This window comes from Larimichthys crocea, chromosome XIII, assembly GCF_000972845.2.
Source record: "Larimichthys crocea isolate SSNF chromosome XIII, L_crocea_2.0, whole genome shotgun sequence".
Taxonomy (NCBI): domain Eukaryota; kingdom Metazoa; phylum Chordata; class Actinopteri; family Sciaenidae; genus Larimichthys; species Larimichthys crocea.
Window position 1 is genome coordinate 7782923 of NC_040023.1, and position 27637 is coordinate 7810559.

Consider the following 27637-nt stretch of genomic DNA (forward strand, 5'->3'; position numbering starts at 1 on the left):
GTTCTTTAGGTTTGTCGTTAAAGTGTCAGTTCACAAAAATGACCTCTGATGGTCAGTAGTTTTTCACATTAAAGGGATTAATTTATTTTTTGAGTGAGTTGATGGATTTATGAAGGGTGTGTGTGTGTGTGTGTATAAGTCAGGTCTGTTAAAATAAAGGTCATAAACTAAAGAGCTGTGTGTCATGTTGTAAAAAAATAAATAAATAAAAATGCCCAGAAACAACTTTGACACAAACCATACAGTGTGCTATAAAATATATCAGAACATCTAAAAACATTAATATATAATATCACATTATTATCTGCTGTGAGAAAACATGTAATTTAGGAAATGTAATCTGAAAACTCATAGGAGTAAAATCATCAAAAACAGCCTTTGAAGCTAAAAGGAAAGGGCCTTGAATCCAGGCCTTGAAGCAGCATGGTGCTGATCATTGCACAGAGGAACATGGAAAGCTCCCAGCAGCAGGATGTGCTCTGGGCTTTCTATCAAAATCTATGAAACAACCTGAGTGAAAAGTGCTGACAACAAAGTTTCTAGATGTGTGATGAGTATCGGGATGGGTGAGTCAACGTGCCCAGATTTAGAATCTGGCCCAGACTCAGATTTCTTATCTCCAACAGACATGAAGTCACTTTATGTGTCATGGCTTCAGTTTTTTCACCAAACATCAAACAAGCCGATTAAACATTAAACAAGCAGCTACTAGTCCAGGGGTCTGTGTGATCCACAGATTAGCCGAGCTATTTAAACGTTACAGATTAAACATCTTATCTGCAGTATTATTCTGCCTTACAACAGGAAGTTAAATGTGTCCGAGGTTGTGGAAGTCCGGGATTGTGACATCGGGATTGAGAGGTTGTTTTGAGGCTTTTGTTTTTAACATTTACTGACAAAAAATATTAACGTGTATAACTTGTGCTCATGTTTTAATCTCATGGTGGTTTTAATAAACATTTTTAAAACATAAGACGTCTGTATTTTCACCATTCTGTCTTGTTATTTTGAAGTTTCTTTATATTTGAGTCACAGTTGTGCAGCAACAACGTGCATCTGGTCTCCAGGCTAAGAGAGACACTTCTTTTTTTTAAATACTTCTCCATAAATAATTACCAGAACTGAGTGTAGTTTATAATAATAGACTTATAGTGGAATAGAAACTATAATATTATTTAGCAACGTGACAGTTGCGCAGTTTAAACTAAAGCCCAACAGAGGGAACCAAACGATGTCATCCATCCATCCATTGCAATTCTCTAATATGAAACATGCTGACGAGTTAGATAAGCAAAGAACTACAACTAAAGAACATGTCTGTGCTCATGAGAACAAGCCAAAGAAGATATATATTTATATATATATTCTTAATGATAGATGGTCTTAATAACTTAATATGTATGGTGCTGGTGAAAATTTGGACAAACTTACAGTTTATTATAAAAAATTAGCCATTTCTTAGTCAGTTCTGTCCTGCATCTTATCTGTAAAGTGTCTGTTTACAGGGTTTCAACATGGTAACCAGTATAATTCACTCCAACACAAACAACATAACACACGAGAAAAGACAGGAAACTGACTGATTTGGCCGTATTATCTGACATCTTTTGTACAGCTGGGATTTCAAGAATCCGCACGCCACACTTATGAAATGTGTCATCGCTCACAGAATATAAATTTCATTGCTGTGTAGTTATTGTCTGTCTTTCAGTCTTTTATTTGAACAAGCTCTCGCCATGAGACTTAAAGTCAGTCCCAGATTTACTCTTGACTCGTGGCTTCCTCTTCGACCACTCTCTACATTTCTGATCCGTCAACATCCTCTTCAGTTTCTTCCGCCTCTGTCATTATGTCCACAGAAGCTGCTGAGCCTGGTTTACACTGCCTGCTTACCCAGCTCCGGTTCTCACGTTTACGGAACAAGTCACAAAATGACAAACCACAAAACTAATTGAGACAGAAAGGAAGGGCGTTGATGTTAGATGACTCTGAGCATGCATGAAATATAAATCTGTAGCTTGATGGACGTGTGGCGTGAGAGCATGTGCAGGACCGGCCCTGACAATGCAGCAAGCTTTGATTCCGATTTATACCTTCTAATACAAAATTAGGTAACAGTCTCTGAGAGCACTGCTCTTCAACTCAAGATGGAAACACGTCAGTCAACGCAGACTACAGCAAACAGCGTGCGGCACCGGTATTTGCATGAGTGTAAATCTGCAGAACAAGTTTCAAAGGTCAACACTAGATACTCCTTTGACCTGCCATAGCCTTGACCTGCAGACAGACAAGGGAGGGATCTGGATTAGGCTTGCAACAGTAAATACCTTTCACCAACGACTTTGTCTGGATTTACACCGCCTCTAGCATGCGGCTTCAGTTCTGCCCAGATTCCAGGTGAAAAACACATGTTGAATATAAAAATACCAGATTAGGGCTGGTTGCTCTGGAGACGAGAGATTTCAGCCCTAAAACAACACACTGGCTGTTGTGGTCTGCTTTTACTATTTAGAATAATCAGACCCTCCAATCACGTCTCGGTAAACTTGAAAATTACAATTTAATCCTCTCCAGCATTAACAAAAAAAAAAAAAATCACTCTTACGCCTCCAACTAGTCCAGAACACAGCGTCTAGATTTAATTTGAATTTTAGCTTCTGTTCATTGACTTCTGGTGTGTGTTATGGCATGTTGGATGTAAAGCTTCTTCTGCCTCCTGGCTATTCTAATTATGTGGAAAGATGTCAATCATCGGTGGACCTGAGGCAGGCTGAACGACGCCTGGGTGCTCTAATAAGCCACCTGTGACGACACCCACCTGTCAATCAAAGCAGCAACGCTGTTAATCCTGCATAACTTTAAACCTTAATATAATGTGAACAGGTGAGTTGTATATAAATTCACCCTCAGTACAGTTGTCATGAACAGGGAAATTAGCTACAGAGACCAAAACTGTTTTTTGTACCAGGCTGTAAACATGTTTATTTCTGCTGTGAAGTTGGACATTTGGACATGGGGACTTATGGAGATTAACATGTTTTGCAGCCACTTGAGCAATTACAGATTTGATTTCATTGTACTGATCTTGTGTGGCCTTTGGTTGTGTCTGCTGCTTTTTATCTATTTAATAATCTTCAAAATCATGCTGGTTTAATCGGAGATAAAATCAGTGTTTATATTTAACAGGTCATGACATGTCAATAGATGACAATTTATGTCTGCGTGGGTGTGTGTTTTCTTTAACAACGCTGCAATCTTCTGTGGCTCAAGTGTGAGAAATTCATTGTGAGTGGTTTCCATGTAACAGTGAACGCATAAGCAGCTTCGAGGAACTGTTTTTGATTTTACAGTTGGCTGAAGAAGCTTTAACACCCAAAACTGTCTCCACTGGTTTGTTTCTGCAGAGGTCGAGCCACCCACGGTCTCACGACATCCTGATCTTTTAATTCCCTTTTGGTGTCACTGACTCTTAAAGTATGAACAGTAATAGAACTCATTGTGCAGAAAAATGCTCCCTGTCACCGTTCTCATATTACTGCTTTAAAAGTGAAAGTATTACCATGGTGCATGTAGCAGCTGGTGCATTGCTATGTTTGATATTTAATAAGGTAGCTTATGTTTCAAGAGGTATAGTTTCATATTCATACATACTGCTGAGCTGAGTAGTTCGGTCTTTCTAATACATCATATATGATATATGCTGACTGTATGTTTTGAATTAAAAATCTTAAGTATAACTGTTTGTTCATGTGTCAAGTTGAGCCGGATACTCGGCTGAAACGAGTATCCAGTATGGACAAATCACTTTTGCAGGTTCGCAAGTCTTTTTCGTTGACGTTTAGGGTTTCTTCAGCGTCAGGTTTATATTTACTTATTCACCAGTAGAGTTCTGGTAAACCTGGGTTTGTTCAGACGTGGTGCTTGGTACAATGTGAATGGCATTGTGTCTCTGCCTGTCAAATACACACACACTCTCTCTCTGCCAGTCGTTAGAGTTTGTTTTGTTTTTTAAACCGTCAACTGGCTCTAACCAGTTTTTTGACTTCGTAGTAGTGGTATAAATAATATTACAAATTAAGCGACACTCCTACACACACCTGGTGTGGAAATAAAAATAAAATAAAAAAGAACCATAAAAAAACAAACACTGATCTTAACAAAATATTAAAAGTTTAAAAAAAGAAAGTTATGTTGAGTATAAAAACTCCTGTTCATTCATCTGTAAATAGTTTGTTTGCTATCGTGATCAAAACCATTGATCTGAAGCTCAATGCTGATGCTGTCCTGTAAACAGTTTTCTAATCAGCAATAAATATAACAATTTCTGATCAACCCATATCAATTGCATGATTAAAATAACATTAAATCCCGCCCACTCTAAATACGGATACAGATACATATAATTCATATGATTAACAGATACAGATACACGGAGGTCGCTGCTTGATTTCAGCTGCCAGAAACAACACTTTTGGATACACACCTAAAAGAAGCATGTCAATACAAGCGAAAAAGAAACTAAGAGTGAGTGAGAAAAACGGTTATTTGTCTTTAAAATACTCCACCCATACGACTTATCATCTGTAGTGGTGACAGCTGATGTGGTGATAACAAGCACAAGTCAAGCGTACAATAAGTGTCATGAACACCGTCCTCGGAGAAGAGTTTTGAAGCTATACTGTATGTACAAAGGTTACATATATGACCAAAGATAACAGAAACTACCGTGTGGTCTCTCTTAAGCAGTGCAAACAACTCTTTTGCACACACATCATCTCATTTCTTGAAGTAGATCCACTAAAGACAAGTGTTTCTTCATTTGCCGAGGATATGAAACAGTTGCGAAGGAAGATTTGCTCTATATACTGAAGATTTTATGTTAATTTCCTCCAAGAATCAGCATTACTGGCTCCCATCCTTCCAGGTTAATTCCATTAGATTGCTGTAAATTAGCATTTCACCCACTTTGGTTTTGCTTGAGCTGAACAAAGACGCAAAGGAAGGTTTGGCAAAATGATCGGCTTTAGCATCTGATTACAAAGCGGTTTTATAATAAGTGGGTGAATGCTGTGTGGTTTTTAGACTTAAAAGTTAAACTACTTTTAGTGGAGAAGAATTTTCCAAAGAAGACACACCTCATTCATTCTTACTTCTCAGGACTTTTTATACCATAATTATATCTTAACTTCCTTTCGATGGTTAAAAGTTAGGAATAGATTTTATTTTACTTTTGTATGTATTTCTCGATTAATATTTAGATATACTGCATTCTGCTCCCCGGTAGCTCACCTGGTAGAGCATGTAGAGCTCCAGCCTGACCCTGATAAGGGTAAGCAGATCCAGATAATGGATGGATGGATGGGAGGCATTGAGGTGATGCTCTTTGGTGGTGCTTATTCTGTTTATTTACTGTATTTTGCAGAAGATTTTACCTGCAGCATAAAACATGCTGGATTTCGAGAATCTGTATCTGTTATCTGTAGTTAGGCAGAACTAACCTTGAACATTTGAAATCAATCTCTACCTCTGGCTACATTTGAGACAAGATAAGAGGCAAATTTGGGTGATATTGCAAGATTTGGCAACATGCTTTTAGTCCATTTATACTGCTAATACTGACATATAAAATGCTTACTAGACATTTTTGCATTGCTTCTGTCCTTAGGCAAGGCAACAAACATATAATCTTTCAGCATCTTCCAGAGAAGCAGAGATGATGTGCCAGATAATTTCCCAAAGGAGACACACCTCATTGTTTCTGTTAGTGCTTTGATTTAAATGATTACAGGCCACAGTCACAAGCACAAAGACTGTAAACAGGAAAAAACAGCTATTCTGGCTGCTTCCTGAGGTAAATCCCATGAACCAACACCTCTGAAGCTCACACGTCTGTTTGGTATTTAAAGCAAATTGTAATTCTGACTTTACTTTGGGGGTTATGCAACAATTAGGTCTAATCAAATCCTTGATTGGACAAGAGTTGTTCCATGAGTGCTGATATAGAGGTTTGTTTCGTTAATGGCCGTTAAGAATCTTAAATTATAACTTCTTAAGTTTAACTTTTAACTTAAGCTATGAATGGTCGTCAGAAGAGGACAAAGGTACAGAGAGAAGCCTATGTGTGCTCAAAAATGAAGCTAACGCCGAACAACATGGACGTTAAAATGCTCTCAGACTTGGCTCAAAGTCTCAAAAAAACACGGTTAACTGGGCTGCAGTGACACGAAGATTCATACATCAAAGATAGCAAGCTACTTTTTAGGAAAATGCCCTGTGATGAACTGGCAACTTGTCCAGGGTGTTCCCTGCTTCTCGCCCTAAATCAGCTGGGAGAAGCTCCAGCACCACCCTACAAACCTGATGAGGATAAGCAGTTACAAAAAATATGACATTGCTGCACTATTTGTTGCCTCGGAGCAGTAACACTCTGGAGTTAACCCGTTATGTAAACTAAAGGATTTAAGTACACCTTGAAGTGAAAACAAATACACTGTTGACCATAAAGTAAGAATAAAATATGTTTACCTCTTCTCATGAAACGATCGTGAAGTGTATCTTCTCCAAACTTTATTGATCAATCTCTTCCACACATATCACGGTGAAAATTAAACCACAGTTAGCCTGATGTGCATAAATTGGAATAAAAAGATGAATGTGTCAACAGTGTAGTTCCAAAATGTTGAATTATTCCTTTAAATAAAGCATTTTAATGCCTTTCCCACCACTGCATTTTAGCCCTTTTATATCCTTATATCTATTTATTCTATTCTCTATCTCTCTCTCATAGAAATAAAATTTATATCATTAATATCCCAACTTTATTTCATAATAAACTGATGTCGCACCACAAACCGTCATTTGTACAAACAAGGCACAACATGTTGATAAAGAGCTTCAGGGGTGTGAAAGCCTTCACGACCTTTGTCGCCTTTGTCACCTCGCTGATAACAAGACAGAATATGAAAGATGAGGATTAAATGTTTAAACATGTAGATGTTAATCATTACTTTTAAATCCATTCTCCTTCTGTTGAGCACTATCGACATGTGTAATCAAGCGGTGAGCAAACAGCTCGCCATCAGGGTGCCCCATCAGTAGGAAAGCTGTCAAGACTTTAAGTTACCATTGATGCATGTGAGGAAAGAGGGTGGGTGTGCCTGAGATAACACCATCTGATAAAACCTGTCCAGTGTGGTCCTGGAATGCAGAACGAACCACCTTGTCTTGACTAAAGGGTTGAGTGATTTCAATAGATACGGAGCTGACACAGACACACATTAATATATGTGCGTTAATGTGCCTAATGTGCAGATTTTCCTGCAGATCTCGACTGGTTGTCACTGGTTCAGATTGGGGATTGGTAATCAAAGTGACAGTTAGGACAAGGATTAGGTAAGAGGCAGGGTTTTTCATACAAGCAGGAGAAAGATTGGTGAGTTGTAAATAGACCCTTTATAATTTTAAATAATCAGAACAAAAACACATTATCTTAGCAATTTATATTTAGATGCCCCTAAAGAAATGTAGACAGATATTAATGAGTTGAGGCAGTCAGGGGCTCTCTGGGCAGAGCGAGCTGGGCGTGGTGTTGACAACAACAATGGAAAAAGTATTTAAAAAAACATTCCTGGCCTGGTGCATTCGTTTGAGGCAGACTAGGAACACTGAGCAATATCCTGCATGACCTCTAGATATGTGGGCAGCCAAAGGAAGAAATCTTTTGCTGATAAGTGGGTGATGAAAAACACATGACCAGGGTTATGGTGAGGGCACTGACATGAAAGAAGCTGACCTGGAGCTGGAATCCTGCCTTGACTCTGAAGAAGCAAACGTGGTGTGTGAATTCAGAGATTTATGATTGAGAAACTGGACCACTTAAATCCTGGCATTAACATTTAAACCTCCCTCGCTCTTTTTCTAAGTGTTTTTTTTGTCATTATGAAACTGAGAGAGAGCTTTGCCCATTTTCACACCTCCACAATTGCTGAAGGGACTCTACATCGTTGGTTTCGGTTAGTCACAAAAATTGGCCAACACAGACTGGCTGAATACCAAAAACTCATTTTACGAGCAATGAGAGGAACCTCCCACTACCTACGAACCATCACAAACACTGTGCATGAGTTACACAACAGTTATTCTATAGAGCAGTGAGGAAACGTGTAGAACACTAAGAAAAAGCACTAAACCAGTTGATTCCACTAATTAGTTTGTGCATGTTGGAAGATTAGTACTGCTACTCTGGCTGTGGCGCAGAGGCAGAGCACTAATCAGAAGATTGGCAGTTCGGAAGACTAGAAAGGCACTACATACATAAGTACAGTCCATTTACTCTTTAACCCTTTATAGGGCACAAATACTTGAAAATTTTTAATTTCAACCTTGGAGTATTATTGGTGGATATAAGACATAAGATCTAAGACTTTTTTCGGTCACTCGCCTACCTAGGGTAAAAAAAAGTTCCAGAAAATATGTGGAATATTTATATGCAAAATAACAATCAGACATATGTCTTACAAAACACTTATTTCAAAAATATCGTGCAAAAAATGTTAGGATTTAGGGGTAGAGTGGGATCCATTAGAGGCCATAGCAATGCTGATTGGCTGGAGAAAGCCTCCTTCATTGAGAGATGTGAGGGGCACCATGGAAGTTACTGTACACGATCCGATAAAGGGTTAGAAAGGGGATTCCCACTTCTGAATGCAAGTACATGATGATGGCCAGAGCTTTGCAAGAACTTCTGAAACAACACTGGTGAGTAATGGGACATACTTCCCAACCAACATGTTTCTATAAGCACTCTTGGGGCCATTATCCACAATCAGAAGGAAAATCACTCCGTCATTAAGAGACCACACAAAGGAAATTCTCACAGGATTTCCGACAGGAAAAATCAAAGAGTCAGAAGAGTAGGTCAAGAGCCAAGGACCACTTGAAAAGAGCTCCCGAAAGGACCATGAAGCAGGTTCAGTCATTGCAAAGCAAACAATATACACTGCAACATAAGTTTCAGTTATCCACAAAGAATCATCACCCAACACCTGCAGTTCCTATGAGCTCTGTGGAGATTTTTAGCCTCTTTTAGCTCATTGTTTTGGTTTCCCAGACTTGATATTCTCCTCTTAACTCCTCTTAATCTCACTGTATGATACCAAGCGAAGGGAAATATTGGATTTGCATTCATTAGATTGCCAGAAACTCAACTCCTGATAGTGTTGCTTAATAAGATAATAAGAAATGTCTACTAACATGTAATGTGCACAAAGCAGGACATCAGATCTTTAATTTAACAGACTGCTGCTGTCGCTGGTCCAGCAATAGCTGCCACAACACCCCAGTGCCAGATACAACGCCCCAGTGCCAATGGTGGACTCTGGAGACGTAACCACATGACACTTACCCTGACAAGCTTCACACAGATTGTGAAATGTCCCACCAGAGACAATAAAACACTGGATTTATTGTCTTGTCAATTAAGTGTATAGCTTCACATTTCTTGCCGCACTTGGCAGGTCTGATTACAACCTGGTTCACCTTTTATCTTTGCAACATGCAACCACAAGGACAGTCAGGAGTTGGTCGCTGTGTGTTGTGTTGTGTTGTGTTGTGTTGGGTGGTGAAGACTGAACCATCTACAGCTGACCATAAGCAAGAAGTTGATTGCTGGACTAAGCCCTTGTTTCCATTCAGGGGGTCTGCGAGAAGATGCTGCATATGTTCTGCCTTGATGGTGACCAACGAACAACTGATGTGTGCTAGGGTGTAACAGGTTGGTTAGGCTGATTTGGTGCCTGGAGGAGGTGGAGGAGTTGAGCTGGTGATGGAAAACAGCATGCTGTCTCCCACCTACTTCCCGACATACTGGATAAGAAGAGAAGTATCTTCAGCTGAAGCCAGCCTTCTTCCCTCAAGATGTTCCAGTGGTCATTCAACTCTATCCCACTATGGACATCAGGGGACTGGGAGGCTGCTGAGGTTCTTACTGGACTTGCCATTTGTATTTTATAATCGAATTAGGACAGTGCAATAAATCCTCAACCATCCCTTAGTTTTGCTGCTATAGGCCTACACTGCACTAAGCTCTTCTGTTCATCTCTCCCTCTCCATCTAAACACATTTGTGTCCCACTGTTACGAACTTTGCTTCCTTCCCAGAGTTTTTCTGCTTTCTCGACGCGCTGGTTCTCTTCAATCGCCTATATCTGGGATTGGGGTTGCACCTGCTGCTGCGGTCCAGCTTGACGTCCACTACAAATACCATTATTTTTTACTACTACAATCAGTCATACTGCTGCACTGTATCTTTGTTATCTCTGTTACCTCTCGAAACTCAACCAGTTGTGGCAGCTGGACAACCACCATTAGCTGTTTCTGCTTTAAGTTTCTGCGTCTTAAAGGAAGCTTTTCCTCGCCACCGTTGCCAAGCGCTTGCTCATATTGTTGGGAAAGTTCCATAAAATAATTTCTGTCATGATTTGGCACTATATAAATAAAACGTAATTTAATCTTTTTAACTTTCAAACTTATCATTGCATCCATTTTGCACACTTGTGTGCCCATTCTTTCCTTTATACTTGTTTTTGTTGCAATTCGTTTGCTCTTTGATTGAATCTATGTGTTTGGGTGTGTTGTGTCAGCGTGCGTGTTTTTTGGCTTGAGGATGGTAATAAAACAAAGATTGGAGGTTGGCCACGTTGATTGTTAGGTACCTGGGAGATGAATAATCTTGTTGACGCTTGCTTAAACCTATTCAGTTCAGTGAACATGCAGGATGTTGGCAAGCAATAGTACAAGATAGTTTACATGCAAAAAAAGCCAGTGGAATCTGTCACAGCATTATCCCAGGCTTATGCAGGTTCAACAAAGAAGGTTGTATCATTGTTTTATTCCCTGAAGATTTATTAGTGGAAATTACTTGAATTAAGACTGCACCATGTGAAACAGCAGGCTGTGTTGTCAAAGGTTGTTTAAACATGTAATGAGGAGCAAAGCATTGTGCTTAATGTGTCTTAAGTGTTCAGCAGGCAGTAGTAGAATAAGATTAAGAGCTAAAAACATGAAAAGAATTCAACTTCTCCTCAGACTTTGAAACACACGCCTGTCTCTCTTTCTGGAATGTGTCAGGTCAGAGAGAGTAGAACATTCAGTTCATCTGAAGATAAAATGCTGAAGAAAAATGTCATGTAATATCACACAAAAGGGCCAAAATATAAGGGTAGATGTGGAAATCATGCATGCATGTTCCAAATGTTTAAATCTAATATGACAAATTAAGCACATGACAACATGCTGCTTAATGCTTCAATAATAACTATGTAAAATATAAAACACTATTACACTCTGAAAGGGGCTTTTCTGTACACTTTAAACCTGCAAAAACTGTTTTTTTGACCACTTCTAAAGCTGATACAGCAAACTTAGTTAATAAGTAGTTGGATATTTACAAGGCCAGCCAGGAGACACAAAACAACGTCGGCATTCATTTGGTGTCATGGTCCTGAGGAGGAAGTGTACAGTTGTTTTTTTTTATTTGGTGAGTGAGCAGAGAGAGTAAATAAAACTGCAGGCCAAGTTGCAAGGCTCAACACCAAAACAATAAGCTGAAAGTTAAACTCGAACCGAGGGTCTAAGGACAGAGGGTGTCACTGATTGTCACATAGATTGTAAAGCCCTCCGAGGAAAATGTACTTTGTGACTTTGGGCTATACAAATAAAATCTGATTTGATTTGAAAGACAGTTAAAGGCTCTATAGAGCTGAAGGTAACTGCAGAGTTGAGTGAGAATAAACTGTGAACTTGTAACTACGAGTGACTGATTTCACATTACACAAAGTCATTTGACCTAATATTAATATATAAAAATAGATTTTAGCTCTACTTCTTTCTGTATTTGAATGAATTCACAGTTTACATTACAGAACATTTACTTGTAGTTTGATATTTGTGTTGCTTGAATAACGAGACCATTAGGTTGCATGAAAGAAGCTGACCCCATGCTTTCACTTGTCCTCAAATGTCCTGCAGTGCACTAACTGTGCCAAATAGCACAAGAGTCTGCAGCAGTGCAAGTTGCTTCAAAAGGCTGTGCTTGTACACAGTGCTGGCTTGACCTAAATACCAACATCAGCAAGTACGATGCTGAGCAATGTTAGTATGCAAATATTTGCTAATTAGCACACAACATAATGTGTTTTGCAGGTATTTGATCATAAAGCAAAGTATTTGACCAGAAATGTTATGGCAATCCATCCAATAGTTGTTGAGACAGGTCACTTAAAAGCCCAAATATCAAACCTCTCTGGGCAGCATGATGTGTGTCCAAACGCTGTACTTTGACCTGTTGGTGGTGACTGAGCCTCAAAGTCAGCAATGTCAGAAACACCATCCATCCTTCATCTAGCACTTGTTAAGTTATTTCAGTTTGGACCAAAGTGGTGGACCCATAACGAATAGTGGCAAACCTAGAGAGCCATGTTATATTTGTGCTACTGTTCCTATTAAGAGTTATTGGTTTTTAAATGTAACTAACATGACAAAGCCGGTTTATTTAACTGGTTCCAAGCCATGCAAGGGTATGTTCCAACATCTAATAAAGACTTCACTTGGTGGCCAGTAATGTGTTGGGCTTGATTTGGTGTTATTAGGTTGGGTTAATGTCCCCATTTTCAGGGTGACTAGTGAATAATGCTGCCACTTTCCTGTAACTTGTTAGAAAAACCTAGATTTTCACACGTTTTATCTTCAGTAATGACATACGTCATGTCCTAACAGATGTCTCCTGTACATGACGTGCAATTAATTTTTTTATTAGTCGAGAGACGTGCTCCAGCCAAGTCTTGTTTTTATGATGACGTACAAAGCCTGAATTTGCAATTATTGCACAACCGAGACAGATCTAGCTTTTTTTTAGTGAGATCTTATAGAGAGAGATCCTCTTTAGTCCACTTTAGTGAGGAAATATGTCATGTTCTTTACAATAAAGTGTGATCTTTTTGATATAAAACTTAAGTTATTTAATTAAAATATACTATCATGGCCCAGAAAATGTGATGCATAAAGGCTGAATCACGTAATAAGTTATTTTAAACAACAATTTTGGAGCACAAAATACGTTTTTTCAATTTAAATTACATCTGTTCTTTTAAGCCATTATAAGTGTCACATGTGGAACAAACCAATGCGAGACATTATCGCGTGATTGATGTTTTACATCTAGTTTATGCAAACAATAACAGCTGTACATGTAGCGTCTGTTTTGTGACGAAATAGACGTAATAGTCATGCCACGTTAATTATGAATGAACATTTTCTAAAGCTTTTTTCGAAGTACACAACAGTCATGATGATAATGATATGCAAAACTATGCAAACTATGTCTGAATGTGGTGCAGCAGCAGAACAACACAAACATATGGATAAACATAACATAAATAACACAAAGGTAAGTAAGAAACAACCAGTAAAGTAACAATAAATACATGCCACGAAATAATTTCACATGGCAGCAGGAACAAGGAGTCTTTATATCCGTTTGTCTTGTATTTGCAACCTGAAGGTAATAACACAAATTAGGATTTCAGGGGGTGACTTGGGTCGGCCAAGACTGACTGGTCCTTCTTCAGGGTTCTAGTCTCATACAGACTGTGTAGGTCAAGACCCATACCTGCTCACAAAGGCGAAGATAAAAAATAATAATAATAATAATTCTGTCACTTTAGAAGGAAAGTAATATTCTATATATTTTTGTTGTAATAAATCTTTTGTAGAGATTTAGTTTCATCTTCAGTGAGAAAATAAAGTTGTCAATGAGATCTTCATTTTTTGATAGCAACCCTAATTCATTTTGAAGTTATTGCATTAAAGCGTGACTTATAGAGGCTGGATTTTATTCAAATCACTTCTGTTCTTTTAAGCCATTATGTATGTGTTCTGACATGTAGAACCTGTTGCAGCTTTCCCCCTCCAAAGCAAAAACTTTCCATCATTAGTCACAGAACAATGCGAGACATTACCATGTGATTAACGTCTTTGCATCTGGTTTACCACCTGTTTTCTGTTCGTGAGGCTTGTTTTGTGATGCAATTGATTTTTTTTTTTTATTGTAAATGAATGCACCCACCCTACCAAGCTGTGACCTGTTGAGTCTCTGCTACTCAGAGTTGAAAACCTGCCAAACCTGAAGGAAATTTACACATAAAGACAAAGCTCCCCGTAATCCCAGGACATCCGCTCTGCTTGTCAAAACCTGGCTGGTTAGATAAGGAAGATAATGTCTCGCTGCTCACTTTCGATACATTGTGTAAAAGACAAATCATTTACTGTACACCAATAAAACACAAAAAGAGTTTAGGACCCCTGTGTTTGACCAGAATCATCTATAAGACTTGAATGTATGCGTGCAGAAGATTACATTGTCACTTGATTAAACCCGCTCACCTAGAGAAGAGATAGGAACACTCGTTATTGTTTAAAAGCACAATGGACATGCTCTGAGGAAGTTAACAGGAATTCCTGGCTTGAGTTCAGTGATCCCTGGCTGCTACTCCCTCACAGTCTGAACAAAAAAAGGGTTGTGCCTCAGGAGGGGAGGGACTTTACAGCTGGATCTAGTGTATATCTGACCGGTGAGCACTGAGGACTACTCTGAGATGTGAGGAGCACCTCAAGATCTCCAGGACTGCTTACCGGCGCTGACAGGAGCGGAATTTCAATATAGAAACATCAGGTAAGAGGAGATTTTATTTGTAACATTGGTGTAAATTCAAAAATTTGTTTAACTTTTCTAAATGTCTAATAGGGGAAAAAAAGAGAGATTTCAGTGAAAAGTTGAAAAATGAAAGTCCTCCTTAATCTGAAGTGAAAGCACTTTTTGTTTGATGTGGGATAAGTTGTACCGCAATAGTCTTGTAAAAGCCGAAAGTTGAGAGAAAACCTTCCTGCACTGTCAGCCCACACCCTTCTGATAAGAAGAGAAAGCAAACATTCCTTGTTGATCATCTGTGACTGCTCACACAATCCTCATGACAATCCTAACACCAGACACAGAAAATATTGTGCAATCCATGCGTGTGTCTACGTGATACTTTGTTCAATCATTGCCAGTTTTTCTAACCGGTGATTATGTCAGAAATGCACCCCAGGGATAAAAAGGATAATGAAATGATGAATCTTAAGATGAGGTTCCCCATTGGATTTTCTTCAAGGCATAAAGGTGGTAGGTTCACATGCTTGTCTGACAGATTCTTCGGTTTCTTACGTTGAAGCTGCAGTTTAAAGTCCTATAACTCATTCAGACAAGTAGGTGTAACTAATTCACCTCAGAGACAAGTCAAAGTCATTAATAAGTACATCTGTACAAAGTCTATCTTTAACGATGCCTCCATATGCCTGTCAGGGTTTTTTCTTTTTACACTGTCACAGAGGTGATAATTGAATTATGTTTTAGCATTGAGGTTCTAGTTAAGGTGGTTTCTATATGTATGTTTCCATACATGTGTATGCAAATGGAAAATACCTCTGGATATAATATAGTCCAGTACAACACCACCTTTAACTATGATTTAACTCAATTGACACATTTCTGATAATGTCACCAATGTCACCATGATCTTCTTAAAGACAAAGGTTGTTGTATCGGACTGCATTAGATTGCTGGGTACACCCTAATTAACCTTAAATTTAAGCCAGTGTGCAATTACTGCAATGCTATGTAATCAGTGGTTGTATCTACATGTTACTTATCTTTCTGGTTTTACTATTCCTGAAATTGTGCCAAGGATGCACCGCAAAGATAAGGTGATAGATCTGAAATGATACATGGTTGTCAATCAGCCCATCCAAGACATAAAGCTAGTAGGTTCAGTGGGCTGCCAGACAGTTTTTTGGCTGAGTTGAATCTACAGTTTGAAGCTCTATCACTCATCCAGACAAGTAGGTGTAACAGTAATTTGCCTTTAAGACAAATCATCACGTGTATTGGCTAAGGTGAACAGACCTGATGATTAACGACTTGACAATGACGATTTTTGCTGCTTATCCTTGTTGCGCATTCTAGGATATTAATTATCTTTGGGCATCTTTGGACGGTTGGTCAGACTTCACCTTGGGCTCTAAGAAATGATTTTATAGGGCACATTAATTAGGTAGATTTATTAGCTTATAGGTATTAATTTATAATACTATAATTAACCACTTTATTAGGTATATCAGTCCAATCTAAAGTCTATTTTTATGATGCCTGTATATGCCTGCCAGTTTTTTTTTCCTTTACACTGTCACAGAGGTGGTAATTAATTTATGTTTTAGCATTGATGTTATAGTTAAGGTGCTATAACTGGAACATGACCTTCTTAAAGACATGTTATGGCAGGGTTGTTTTATTAGACTGCGTTATATTGCATGGGTGTGCCTAATTATGTTTAAGTTAACGAAGTGTACAATTACTGTAGGTGCTTGGAGTTGCTGCAAGTGTTTACTTAGGCACTCTTGACTGTTCTTTGGACAGGTGCATGAATTTGTCCAAGTTTAAAATGTAGCCTGAACAGTGAAGCTACAGTATGTTAACACTGCAACAGCTTCATGCGACTAATGTATTTGCATTTACGACACGATAAGAGAACTTGTGCGGTGCAATAAATGTAAAGAGGGTGCCAGTCTCAAACAGCAAACTGTGCAATTGCAGGCAGAGATAATGTAATGTAGCACCACATAACTGCTGCTGTAAGTTGTCACAGCTATGATGCCGTAAGTGCCACAAGATCCACTTTGCATCGCATGCACTAGAAAGCAGTACACACCTTCAGTCCACAGAGATTATAAATGACAGGACTATTTTTAACCGTGCAGGCTTTTGTGAAGGAAATGGTTGAATGGCAGTTCACAAGCAGTGAAGCTAATTAAGCTCATTTTTGTGACAAAACTCCCACAGTAAGCAACATATGGAAATAATAATGTACAGAACAGAGCCTTGTCTATGCTCCTGAACCTTACACACCCTTTTTTTCTGTTCACTCCTACTGGGCAGGCATGACATCATCTATTACATAAAACACATTCTCCTCATGTAACACTACTGGAATTGTTCAAACTTGAATGTCAGGTTATTTCCTTTTGATTTCAACCTTTTCATAGGATCCAAAAAAAACAAAAAGATAATGCCACTACTTAATTATATGTATTTCACAGTTAGATTAACCGTAGCTGGTTTATTTTCTGATTTACTAGATGGGAAAATTTCAACACTGGATCATATGACTTCTGGTACACGAAACAAAATCCCAACTCTGCAGTTCCTCTTGTATTGAGGATTTTTGCATTGCACTCATTTTTGGATTCACTTCCAAAACGTCTACAATATCAGCTCTAAACAGCAGTCAGACAAGAAGAAGAGGTTAGTGACGAGCTGGTGAACAAAGTTGGAAAGTTAAAAAAATTCTATGATCTGATTTCTTTGAATGCTTGAAGTCCATATTGCATATTGCGATGACAAGGCAGTGTTGTGTAAGTATTTCCATGCCGTTTGTTGCAACACTGGGCGTCTTGGCTGTTCCACTTATAAAGCATGCCAAAATAAATACGTAATGTTTGTAAAACCTTTCATGAGAGTTCATTTCTAATCTGAATAGGTACATGACGAAAAAGAAAAAAAAGATGATGCCAATATACTTCTTGGTTTAACAAATAATGACACTGTGAATCAATTTATATTCATTTCAAATTAGAAAATCACTGGCAGGCCACTACCACCTTCATTAGGTAGATACAGCAGGTTAATACACAGGTGCAATAAATATAACTACACGATAATAAAAGTCATAAAATAATCACATCATAAACATACTTATGGGAAAGATAAACAAACTGTATTTTGCTTGTCTTATCTCTACAGGGACGGAGTTTCCAACCCTGCTAAAAGCCTGGGTAACGCTACTGATTTTGGAACAGTAAGGAGCATCCAAGGACCAAAGGTTGGCCACTGATTCATAAGGACACAAAAAAATTTTATTTAAAGATGAAAGAGAGATCATATTGTAAAACCTATCTCATGGGTGTCATTCAAGTTCAGTTATCTGACTTTAAAGGAAAGAAAAAAGCATCTACAGAGTCGGATATTTCCTTTTAACAAAGTAAAAAGTACTAAAAGAAGGGTGAATGTTGAGGAATGTAATGATGAGGTTTAAAGGATTAAGAATGGCACAGTGTTTATTATAACAATGAGCATCTGGATGTTCCAGTTTTGAAGTATGCCAAAGCAAATACCTGCCGCTCGGAAAACATGACCTGAGAGGTGATTTCTAATGTATGATATGAAAAGTGAGATGATATGAAAAGAAAGATATAACCTAAATTAGATTGTTAGTTAGATTGTTATTAGATTTATGAAATACGTATGAAGAAAGAATATCGTCACTTGAACTAGGCGCTCAAAAATATTTAAATTCTGTAAGGTATGTCGAATAAAGACTTACATTTACTAGGAGGTGCTATTATTGTTTTTACTGAATCAAAAATATGTGTTAATAGTTGTATTAAACTTCATTCATTTTATTTATATAGTAACTTTCATATAAGAAATGCAGCTTAAAGTGACTTAAAACTAAGAAATCACATGCTTCAAAAAGAGCCATGAAAAAGGCAAAAGATAATGTGAAATAATAAAAACCACTTGATACTAATAGTAGTCATGAGATAAGGAAAATACCAAAAAAAAAAAAAAAACCCGCTGACTAAAAATAAAGTAAGAATGAAGTGAAACACAACATTTTAAAGCGGTGCAGCAGTGCATACATCAGCCTGCAACAGGAAAAGCATGTGTAGTTAAAATCTATACTTCTTACAAGCAAGTAGTTAACAAGACGGTTTGCATTGTAGTCCTTGCTATTAAGAACTTTGCATATGAGAGGGGGACCTTAAAATCTTCTATTGCCTTTTATATCTACTAAAAAGAAAGCAAGAAAATCTGCACTGTCAAATTAGAAAATACTATTCGCATCACGAAAACATTTTGTTAGTTGGGTATTTTTACTTTAATGGTTAAAAAACATTTGCTTTGGACAGAGCATATACAACGAGAGAGTTTTATGAGTGTTGTTATAAACTTGCTATCTTACTATTTATTTGATAACGTATCTGGCGTGTGTGTGTGTATCAGTTGAATTTTATGGCATAGCTGTGAGGTAAATTACATAGGTGCAATAAAGTAGTACATAAGATGTATGAAATAATCCATTGTTAAATGATAAACATGTCTGTGAAGAAATAGTTTGATGAACGAAATCTATTTTGCTTGACTTATTTCTACAGTTTCAAAGCCGCAGGGCTAAAAGCCTGGAACAGGGAGAAGACCATCCAAGAATCTGAGGGTGCCCAAAGAGTCATAAGGACACTAAAAGGTTTGATATGAAGTTAGAAGACAGACCATATTGTAAAATGCTATGGGTGCCACTTAAATTCAGTTCTCCAACTTTAAGGGAAAGAAGAAAAACTCTTCTTTAAGAAAGATGACCTAAACGACTGAACGAGGAGCTGTTGAATTTGACTGCATTATAAAAATATAGTCTACCTTTATTTATACAAATCAGAAGCACCTCTGAGTATAATAAAACACAGTTCAACAGTACTACAACCATGAAGTCTACAAGATGGCCATACAGTTGAATCAGCACCTCTCTAAAACTGAATGTTATGAACTTCATGCACTGTGTTGACGTGTGTTAGACTGAATTAGTTGAGGAAAGTGGCACATTATACACTGAGAGTATGCCCAATTTTTGTATTACTTTGATAGACTATCTGGATCTTAACATTATGTGCAGCTAGTTAAAGTTAAACATTTTCATAAAGTACTGCATATAATTTGAACAAACTATTTTCTAATAAGAATCAATGTGTATACAATGTGGCTGAGACAAAAATATCTTAATGTTTGTTAAAGACAGTTCATGCAATATTGAAACTAATTTAAGATAATGTTTTTATATCACACAGCTTTTTAGACCAAGATGGACTCTACTGGGGTGAAGGAAAATGGCCACACAAAGGTCTACAAACCTGTGGCTGGAATCTTTCTCGAAAAGACAAAGGAGAAGGTAACCATATACCAAGCCATGAAAAAACGTCTTCTTAAGCCAGGAACAGCATTAGCCCTGCTTGAAGCACAGGCAGCCACAGTGGGCATCATCGACCCGATAAACAATCAAATACTTCCCGTAGAAGATGCTGTTAAAGAGGGAATAGTTGGACCAGAGATGAAAGAGAAACTCCTCTCAGCAGAGAAAGCTGTCAAAGGCTATGAAGACCCCTACACCAAGCAAATAATATCTGTATTCCAAGCTATGCAAAAGGATGTAGTCCCAAAAGATTATGGATTGAGGCTGCTGGAAGCGCAGATAGCCACACAAGGCCTGTTTGATCCTGCTGAGAAGAAAACAATTTCAGTTGAATCAGCGATCCAGAAGGGCCACTATGAAAAGGATTTGCTCAACAACGAGATGTCAGAGCTCAAAGTGTTCTACAATCCAAGCTCACAGGAAAATCTTAACTACAAAAACCTCCTAGAGAAATGCACTGTGGAGCCTGAAACAGGCCTGATGCTCCTTCCTGTTTGCATCACCTTCAAAGGTCTGCGAAGAGGTATTTCCTCCACTGAACTCCTTCAGTCAAACATCATTGACAAAGAACTATTCGATGACCTACAGAAGGGAAAGACCACAACACAAGATGTGATGTTGATGGAAACAGTGAAAGAATACCTGGAGGGCAAAGGCAGTATTGCAGGCGTTGCTGTACTCTCAACAAACCAGAGAATGAGCATTTATCAAGCCATGAAGCAAGGCATACTGATGCCTGGAACAGCACTAGTTCTTCTGGAGGCACAAGCTGCAACTGGATTCATGATAGATCCTGTGGAAAACAAAAAGTTCACTGTGGATGAGGCCATCAAAAACCAACTTTTTGGGCCAGAATATCATGCAAAACTGCGTTCTGCTGAGCGGGCGGTAACTGGATACAAAGATCCATACACAGGTGAAACTATATCCCTCTTTCAAGCACTGTCAAAAGACCTCATTGTTAAGGAACATGGGATTCGCCTGCTTGAGGCACAAATTGCCACAGGTGGAATAATAGACCCAATCAACAGTCACAGACTTCCCACAGAAGTAGCCTTCAAGAGAGGTTATTTTAATGAAGAAATGAACAAAATACTAGAAGATTCAGGGGATGATACCAAAGGGTTTTTCGATCCAAACACAGAAGCCAACCTAACTTATCTTCAGCTGATGGAAAGGTGCGTTATTGATCCCATCACTGGACTCTGCCTCCTTCCTCTCACTGAAAAGTCAGGCAAGCTGAATTTCAACTTCATTGACTACCAAACTAAAATGTCCTTCAAAGAAGAGAAGGTGAACGTGACATGTGGAAAGTACATGGGAATGACAGTGTCTCTGTGGGAACTCCTGATGTCAGAATACTTTGATGAACATCAGAGGAGGGACATCATTCAAAAATTCAGAGAAGGGAAAACCAATATCAAGATAATCATCACAACAGTTCTGGAAGTCATAGAAAAGTCTGTGAAAACAACTAAAGTTGTTTTTGAAGGCATCAGAGACACTGTCACAGCCAAACAGCTTGTGGAGGCAGATATCATTACCAAGGAGGTCATGGAAGATCTACAAAAGGGAAAAATAACAGCGAAGGATGTGATTGAAGATGAAAATGTAAATGTGTACCTACAGGGGAAAGAAAGCATTGCGGGTATTCTGCTTCCTAATTCTCAAATCATGACCATCTACCAGGCTAGACAAAAAGGAAAGCTGATGCCAGGAACTGCTCTGATTCTATTGGAAGCACAGGCAGCAACAGGGTTCATAATTGACCCTATTTGCAACAGGAAGTTTTCAGTGGATGATGCTGTCAAAGCAAAGATTGTGGGGCCTGATGTCTGTCAAAAGCTGCGCTCAGCAGAGAAAGCGGTCACTGGGTACAAAGATCCATATGATGGCAAAATAATCTCCCTGTTCCAAGCAATGCAAAAAGATCTCATCCTAAAAGATCATGGAATTCGACTCCTGGAAGCACAAATTGCTACTGGTGGGATCATTGATCCAGTGAACAGCCATCGCATTCCTGTCCATGTGGCCTACCAGAGGGGATACTTTAATGAGGAAATGAATACGATTCTGGATGATCCAAGTGATGACACCAAAGGATTCTTTGACCCCAACAACCACGAGAACCTGACTTACTTGCAGCTCATGGCCAGATGCGTTACTGATCCGAGTACAGGTCTGTGCCTGTTGCCACTCAAAGGCAAAGGTCACAAAATTAACATAAATGATAATACGTGGGAAAAATTCAAAACAACAACAGTTACTGTTAAGTATGGAAGGTTCAAGGGCAAGCACACAACTCTGTGGGATATCTTTAATTCAGAGTATCTGTCTGAGGAAAAAAGACAGGAGTTTTTCAAGCTCTTCAAGTCAAGGAAGATCACAATTGAGCAACTCATTGTCACCATTTTGGAGATCATTGAGAGCAAGGAGATAAAACAGCAAGCAGGGCTGAACTTCAAAGGTCTCAGAGGAGAAATCTCTGTTGTTGATCTTTTGGAGCTTCAAATTGTGGATAAAAATACATACAACAATTTGATCAATGGAAATATGACAAGCACTGACGTGATGAAAATGGACAGTGTACATGCCTACCTACAAGGGCAAAGTTGTGTTGCTGGAGTGATTCTGCAACCCTCCAATCAGAAGCTAAGCATCTATGAAGCACAAAGTAATGGCATTCTCACACGTGGCACTGCCCTTTGCCTCCTTGAAGCACAAGCAGCCACAGGATTCATTGTCGATCCCCTAAAAAACAAAAAACTCACAGTGGAACAAGCTCTCAAAGAAAAGGTAATTCCTCCACAGGTGTATGAAAAGCTTTTGTCTGCAGAGAGGGCTGTCACTGGTTACACAGATCCATACACTGGTCACAAGATCTCACTCTTCCAAGCCTTGAAAAAGGATCTCATCGTCAAACAGCATGGCATCCGTTTACTTGAAGCCCAGATTGCCACAGGTGGTATCATTGATCCTTTGAAATGCCTTCACTTACCCCTTGAGGTTGCATACAGGAAAGGATATTTTGATGCAGAACTTAATCAAATCCTATCAGACTCAACTGATGACACAAAGGGCTTTTTTGACCCAAAGACACAAGAGAATCTCACCTACATGGAAATGTTGGGTAGATGTGTCAAGGACAAGGAAACAGGACTTCTTCTCCTGCCACTGAATGCCTCACCAAAAGCTACAGGAACAAAGGCAAAAATGTATACTGACACAGAGATAAAGCAAGAGTTTGAAAAGACATCTGTGAGCATATCAGTGGGACGCTACTCAGGGAAATCAGTTTCTCTGTGGGACTTGATTCACTCTAGGTACTTCACTGAGGACCAACAGCTTGAATTCACCGAAAAATACAGATCAAGGACAGTTAGCATAGAAACCATAATCACATTAGTGATTTCCACCATTGAAAAACTGGAGAAGAGTGAAACTCCCAAAATGACAATGGGCCTGCGAAAGCCCGTCTCTGCACAACAACTATTGGATTCTGATATCATTGATGGAGATGCATTCAAACAGGTGAAAGAAGGGAAAGTGGCTTTTGAAGCAGTAACCCAACATGAACCTGTGAGAGGATACCTGAAGGGAACCGGAAGCATCGCTGGAATTAAACATTATCCGTCCCAGAAAGTAATGAGCATCTACGAAGCAAAAAAACAAGATCGGCTGACACCTGGCATTGCACTTGAACTACTTGAAGCACAGGCTGCAACAGGATGGATTATCGATCCTGTCAAAAACAAGTTCTATACTGTTGATGAGGCAGCAAGAGAGAAAATAATTGGACCAGATGTACATGAGCAACTTCTAACAGCTGAACGAGCTGTTACAGGCTATAAAGATCCATACACAGATATTACAATTTCACTATTTGAAGCCATGAATGAACAGCTGATTCAAAGAAGTGATGGCATTCGTCTTCTTGAGGTACAGATGGCAACTGGAGGAATAATTGACCCAAATCAAAGTCACAGACTGCCTGTTCATGTTGCTATCAAAAGGGGCTGTCTGGATGGTGAAATCAGCAAAATCCTGTCAAACCCCACTGATGATGTGAAGGGATTCTTTGACCCAAATACCAAAGAAAACCTCTCTTACCTTGAGCTCATAAAGCGATGTGAGAAAGATCCAGACACTGGGCTACTTCTTCTACCCCTGCATGAAGAGGAATCCCATGAATTTCACACAAATGAGGAAATAGAGCTTGCCTTCAAAAACAAAACTATTGCCATGGATGCAGGGAAATTTAAAAACAAGAAGGTGACCTTGTGGGAAGTATTGGTCTCTGAATACATTTCAGAACAAAAAAGGGCGCAGCTCATACAACAATACAAGACAAAAGCCATGAAAATAGAGGAGATAGTTGAAATCCTCACTGTGATCATTACGGAGGTATCATCCAAAGAAAGAAAGTTCAAGGGACTGAGAAAGCAGGTCTCAGCCAGTGAGTTGTATGAGTCAAAGATTATTTCAAAGGAGCTTTTTCAACAGATCATACAAGGGAAAGTAACTGAAGAGAAAGTTGACAAAATGGAATCAATTCAAAAGTACCTTGGAGCTACAAACTGTATAGCAGGTGTCAGAGTTGAATCTACAAAGAAAGTTATGAGCATCTACGAAGCCAAGAGCAAAGGCCTTCTGACCCCTGGTACGTCTCTGATTCTGCTGGAGGCCCAAGCTGCCACTGGTTTTGTCATTGACCCAGTCAAAAATAAGAAACTTTCTGTTGAGGAAGCTGTAACTCAAAGAGTAGTTGGCAGTGAGTGGAAAAACAAACTACTTTCAGCAGAACGAGCAGTTACTGGGTACAAAGATCCCTACACTGGAAACATGATTTCCTTGTTCCAGGCCTTGAAAAAGGATCTCATTGTCAAAGATCATGGAATTCGTCTTCTTGAAGCACAAATTGCCACAGGAGGCATCATTGACCCAGTGTACAGTCACAGAGTACCTGTACAGGTAGCATATGAAAGAGGCTACTTTGATGAGGAAATGAACCAGATTCTGTCTGACCCTGATGATGACACCAAGGGCTTCTTTGATCCCAACACTCAAGAGAACCTCACCTATCTCCAGCTCATTGAGAGGTGTGTTACAGATCCCATTACAGGCCTTGTCTTACTGTCCATTGTAAACAAAGGCGAGTTTTATTTCTTTGTTGATGAGGCGACAAAACTCATTCTGAAATCCAAAATGACAACAAAAGCAGGAGGGCAATACCAAGGAACAACTGTTTCTCTGTGGGATCTGCTCTACTCCAAATACATCACTGAGGAAAAGAGAAGAGAACTTGTGAAACAGTTCAAGTCCGGATCAATCACAATTGAACGGTTTATGGAAATCATCCTGACAATCATTCAGCAGCAGACCGCAACAACCTCATCGTCATCAATTGTGACATGCCAATTACCACAAACAAAAGTAGACAGCAGCAGCAGCAGCAGCACAACAATCACCACCACAATCACAGAGACAACTGACGTCACAACGTTCCATGGAATCAGAAAGGATGTCACTGCTAGTGAGCTACTTGAATCAAAAATCATTGACGAGGGTCTCTACAAAGATCTTAGTGCTGGAAAAATCACAGTGACAGACGTAAGTGAAATGTACTCAGTACGTAAGTACTTAGAGGGGACAAACAGCATTGCAGGAGTGTATCTGCAGTCCACTCAAGAGACAATGAGTATCTATGAAGCCAAAGGCAAATCCCTACTGACTCCTGGAACTTCTCTTGTTCTGCTGGAGGCCCAAGCTGCCACTGGTTTTGTCATCGACCCGGTGAACAATAAGAAACTTTCTGTAGAGGAAGCTGTAGCTCAAAGAGTAGTTGGCAGTGAGTGGAAAAACAAACTACTTTCAGCAGAAAGGGCAGTTACTGGGTACAAAGATCCCTACACTGGAAACATGATTTCTTTGTTCCAGGCCTTGAAAAAGGATCTTATTGTGAAAGATCATGGAATTCGTCTCCTTGAAGCACAAATTGCCACAGGAGGCATCATTGACCCAGTATACAGTCACAGAGTACCTGTACAGGTAGCATATGAAAGGGGTTACTTTGATGAGGAAATGAACCAGATTCTGTCTGATGCTGGTGATGACACTAAGGGCTTCTTTGACCCTAATACAAAAGAGAACCTCACCTATCTCCAGCTCATTGAGAGGTGCATTACAGATCCCATTACAGGTCTTAGCCTACTCCCCTTGCACGGGTGAAGGCAGAAAACTTTTTCTCAAGCAACCTTAGTTGTATTGCCAAGTTTTTACTGTGTATGTTTATTTTTTACATTAACACAAACTTCCAGTTAATATAGTTTTTCCTCTTAGTAATACAGAAATCTTACTAAATGTTTTAAAAAATGCATTTAAGGTTGTCCTTAAAGAAATATGGAAAAAAATACAGTTCTACCACGGCACTGACAAACCAAATTTGAATTCAGCCATTACTGAAATCCTAAAATGAATCCAACCTGGGGTAATTAAGAATGAATGCACTGAAAGCCTCTCATATATTTTCAGAAATCTTTAGTCTATAATCTAATGATGACAAAAGATTCTATGCATATAGATTCTAATAGCGTTAGTTACCTGTGTTAGATATATCAAATGTCTGCTGTGAAAAAAAGTCTACTGGTTCTATACGAGTTTACATTTAAAAGTACATATCTGTTGGCTCTGTCTTTTTCTTGTTGTAAATCTCTTTATTATGACTTAATTCTGGTCTTCTTTGAAAACACACAAGACGGTTCCAAACATATTAAATTGGGTGATTTCTCTGTTTTTATATTGTTTTGTGGGAATCAATTGCTTTAATTGTTTTTACCAGATATAACTTGCCTTTCGCAGAAAGTAGATTCAGTTTTGTTTTACATATAATGCTTTTTAGCTTTTCTTACTAAATTTACCTAAGTAAGTCAAATATGAGTAAAGAGAATATAGTTTTGCTTGGTCTGCTTTGACCTCACTTGGAAGCCAGCTAGACGTATTGTTTTTTTGTACTACTGTAAAACATTTCTTGCTCAAAGAGCTTCATTGTGTTGCTCAATAAATAAATAAGCAAGGAATAAATCCTATTTCTTGGCTTTTTTTCCCTCACACATCTTGACATTTTGGAAGCATCTGTTCTTAATGTGCATGAACTCAGTATGACATATATTGTGCAAGAATTTCTCAGTTGAAGATTCCTCACATGGGTTGGAAAACATTTAGCCTTTGAAGCACTCATACCACTTTAAATTAAACAACACTAAAGGAAATTAAATCCTTTAAAGTTTAAAACAAGAGGGTGAAATATATCTGAGGGTGAATAAAATTGTAAGACCCCATTTGTTCATTGTGTACATTCAACTTGATACTACAGCACTCTCTAGTGGAATGAAAGAAAATAACCAACATTATAGTTGAACATTTCATTTTTATCTTCAAATATTTTATGACAAATGTTTGTCTGGAATTATTGTGTGGAACAAAAAAACAGAGTCTGATATACACAACAGAATGTCCCTGTAGGTTTAC

The 27637-nt window shown here is 38.7% G+C and overlaps 1 protein-coding gene across 4 annotated transcripts; it reads left to right on the top strand.

Annotated features, from left to right (window-relative positions):
• The first annotated feature begins 14625 nt into the window (after positions 1 to 14625).
• Positions 14626 to 27190, top strand: eppk1 (epiplakin 1). 4 transcript variants are annotated; one of them, XM_027286165.1, is made up of 4 exons: positions 14626 to 14727; positions 17890 to 17968; positions 19305 to 19393; positions 19989 to 27190. In XM_027286165.1, exon 4 carries the CDS (start codon positions 20003 to 20005, stop codon positions 26336 to 26338), a length of 6336 nt encoding a protein of 2111 aa, XP_027141966.1. In that variant the 5' UTR covers positions 14626 to 14727; positions 17890 to 17968; positions 19305 to 19393; positions 19989 to 20002; the 3' UTR covers positions 26339 to 27190. The 4 variants fall into 4 exon arrangements, with proteins under 4 accessions (XP_027141966.1, XP_027141965.1, XP_027141967.1 ...); XM_027286164.1 differs by having other exon boundaries at positions 17890 to 27190; XM_027286166.1 differs by lacking the exon at positions 14626 to 14727 and having other exon boundaries at positions 16232 to 25209; positions 26287 to 27190.
• Positions 27191 to 27637: the final 447 nt, after the last annotated feature.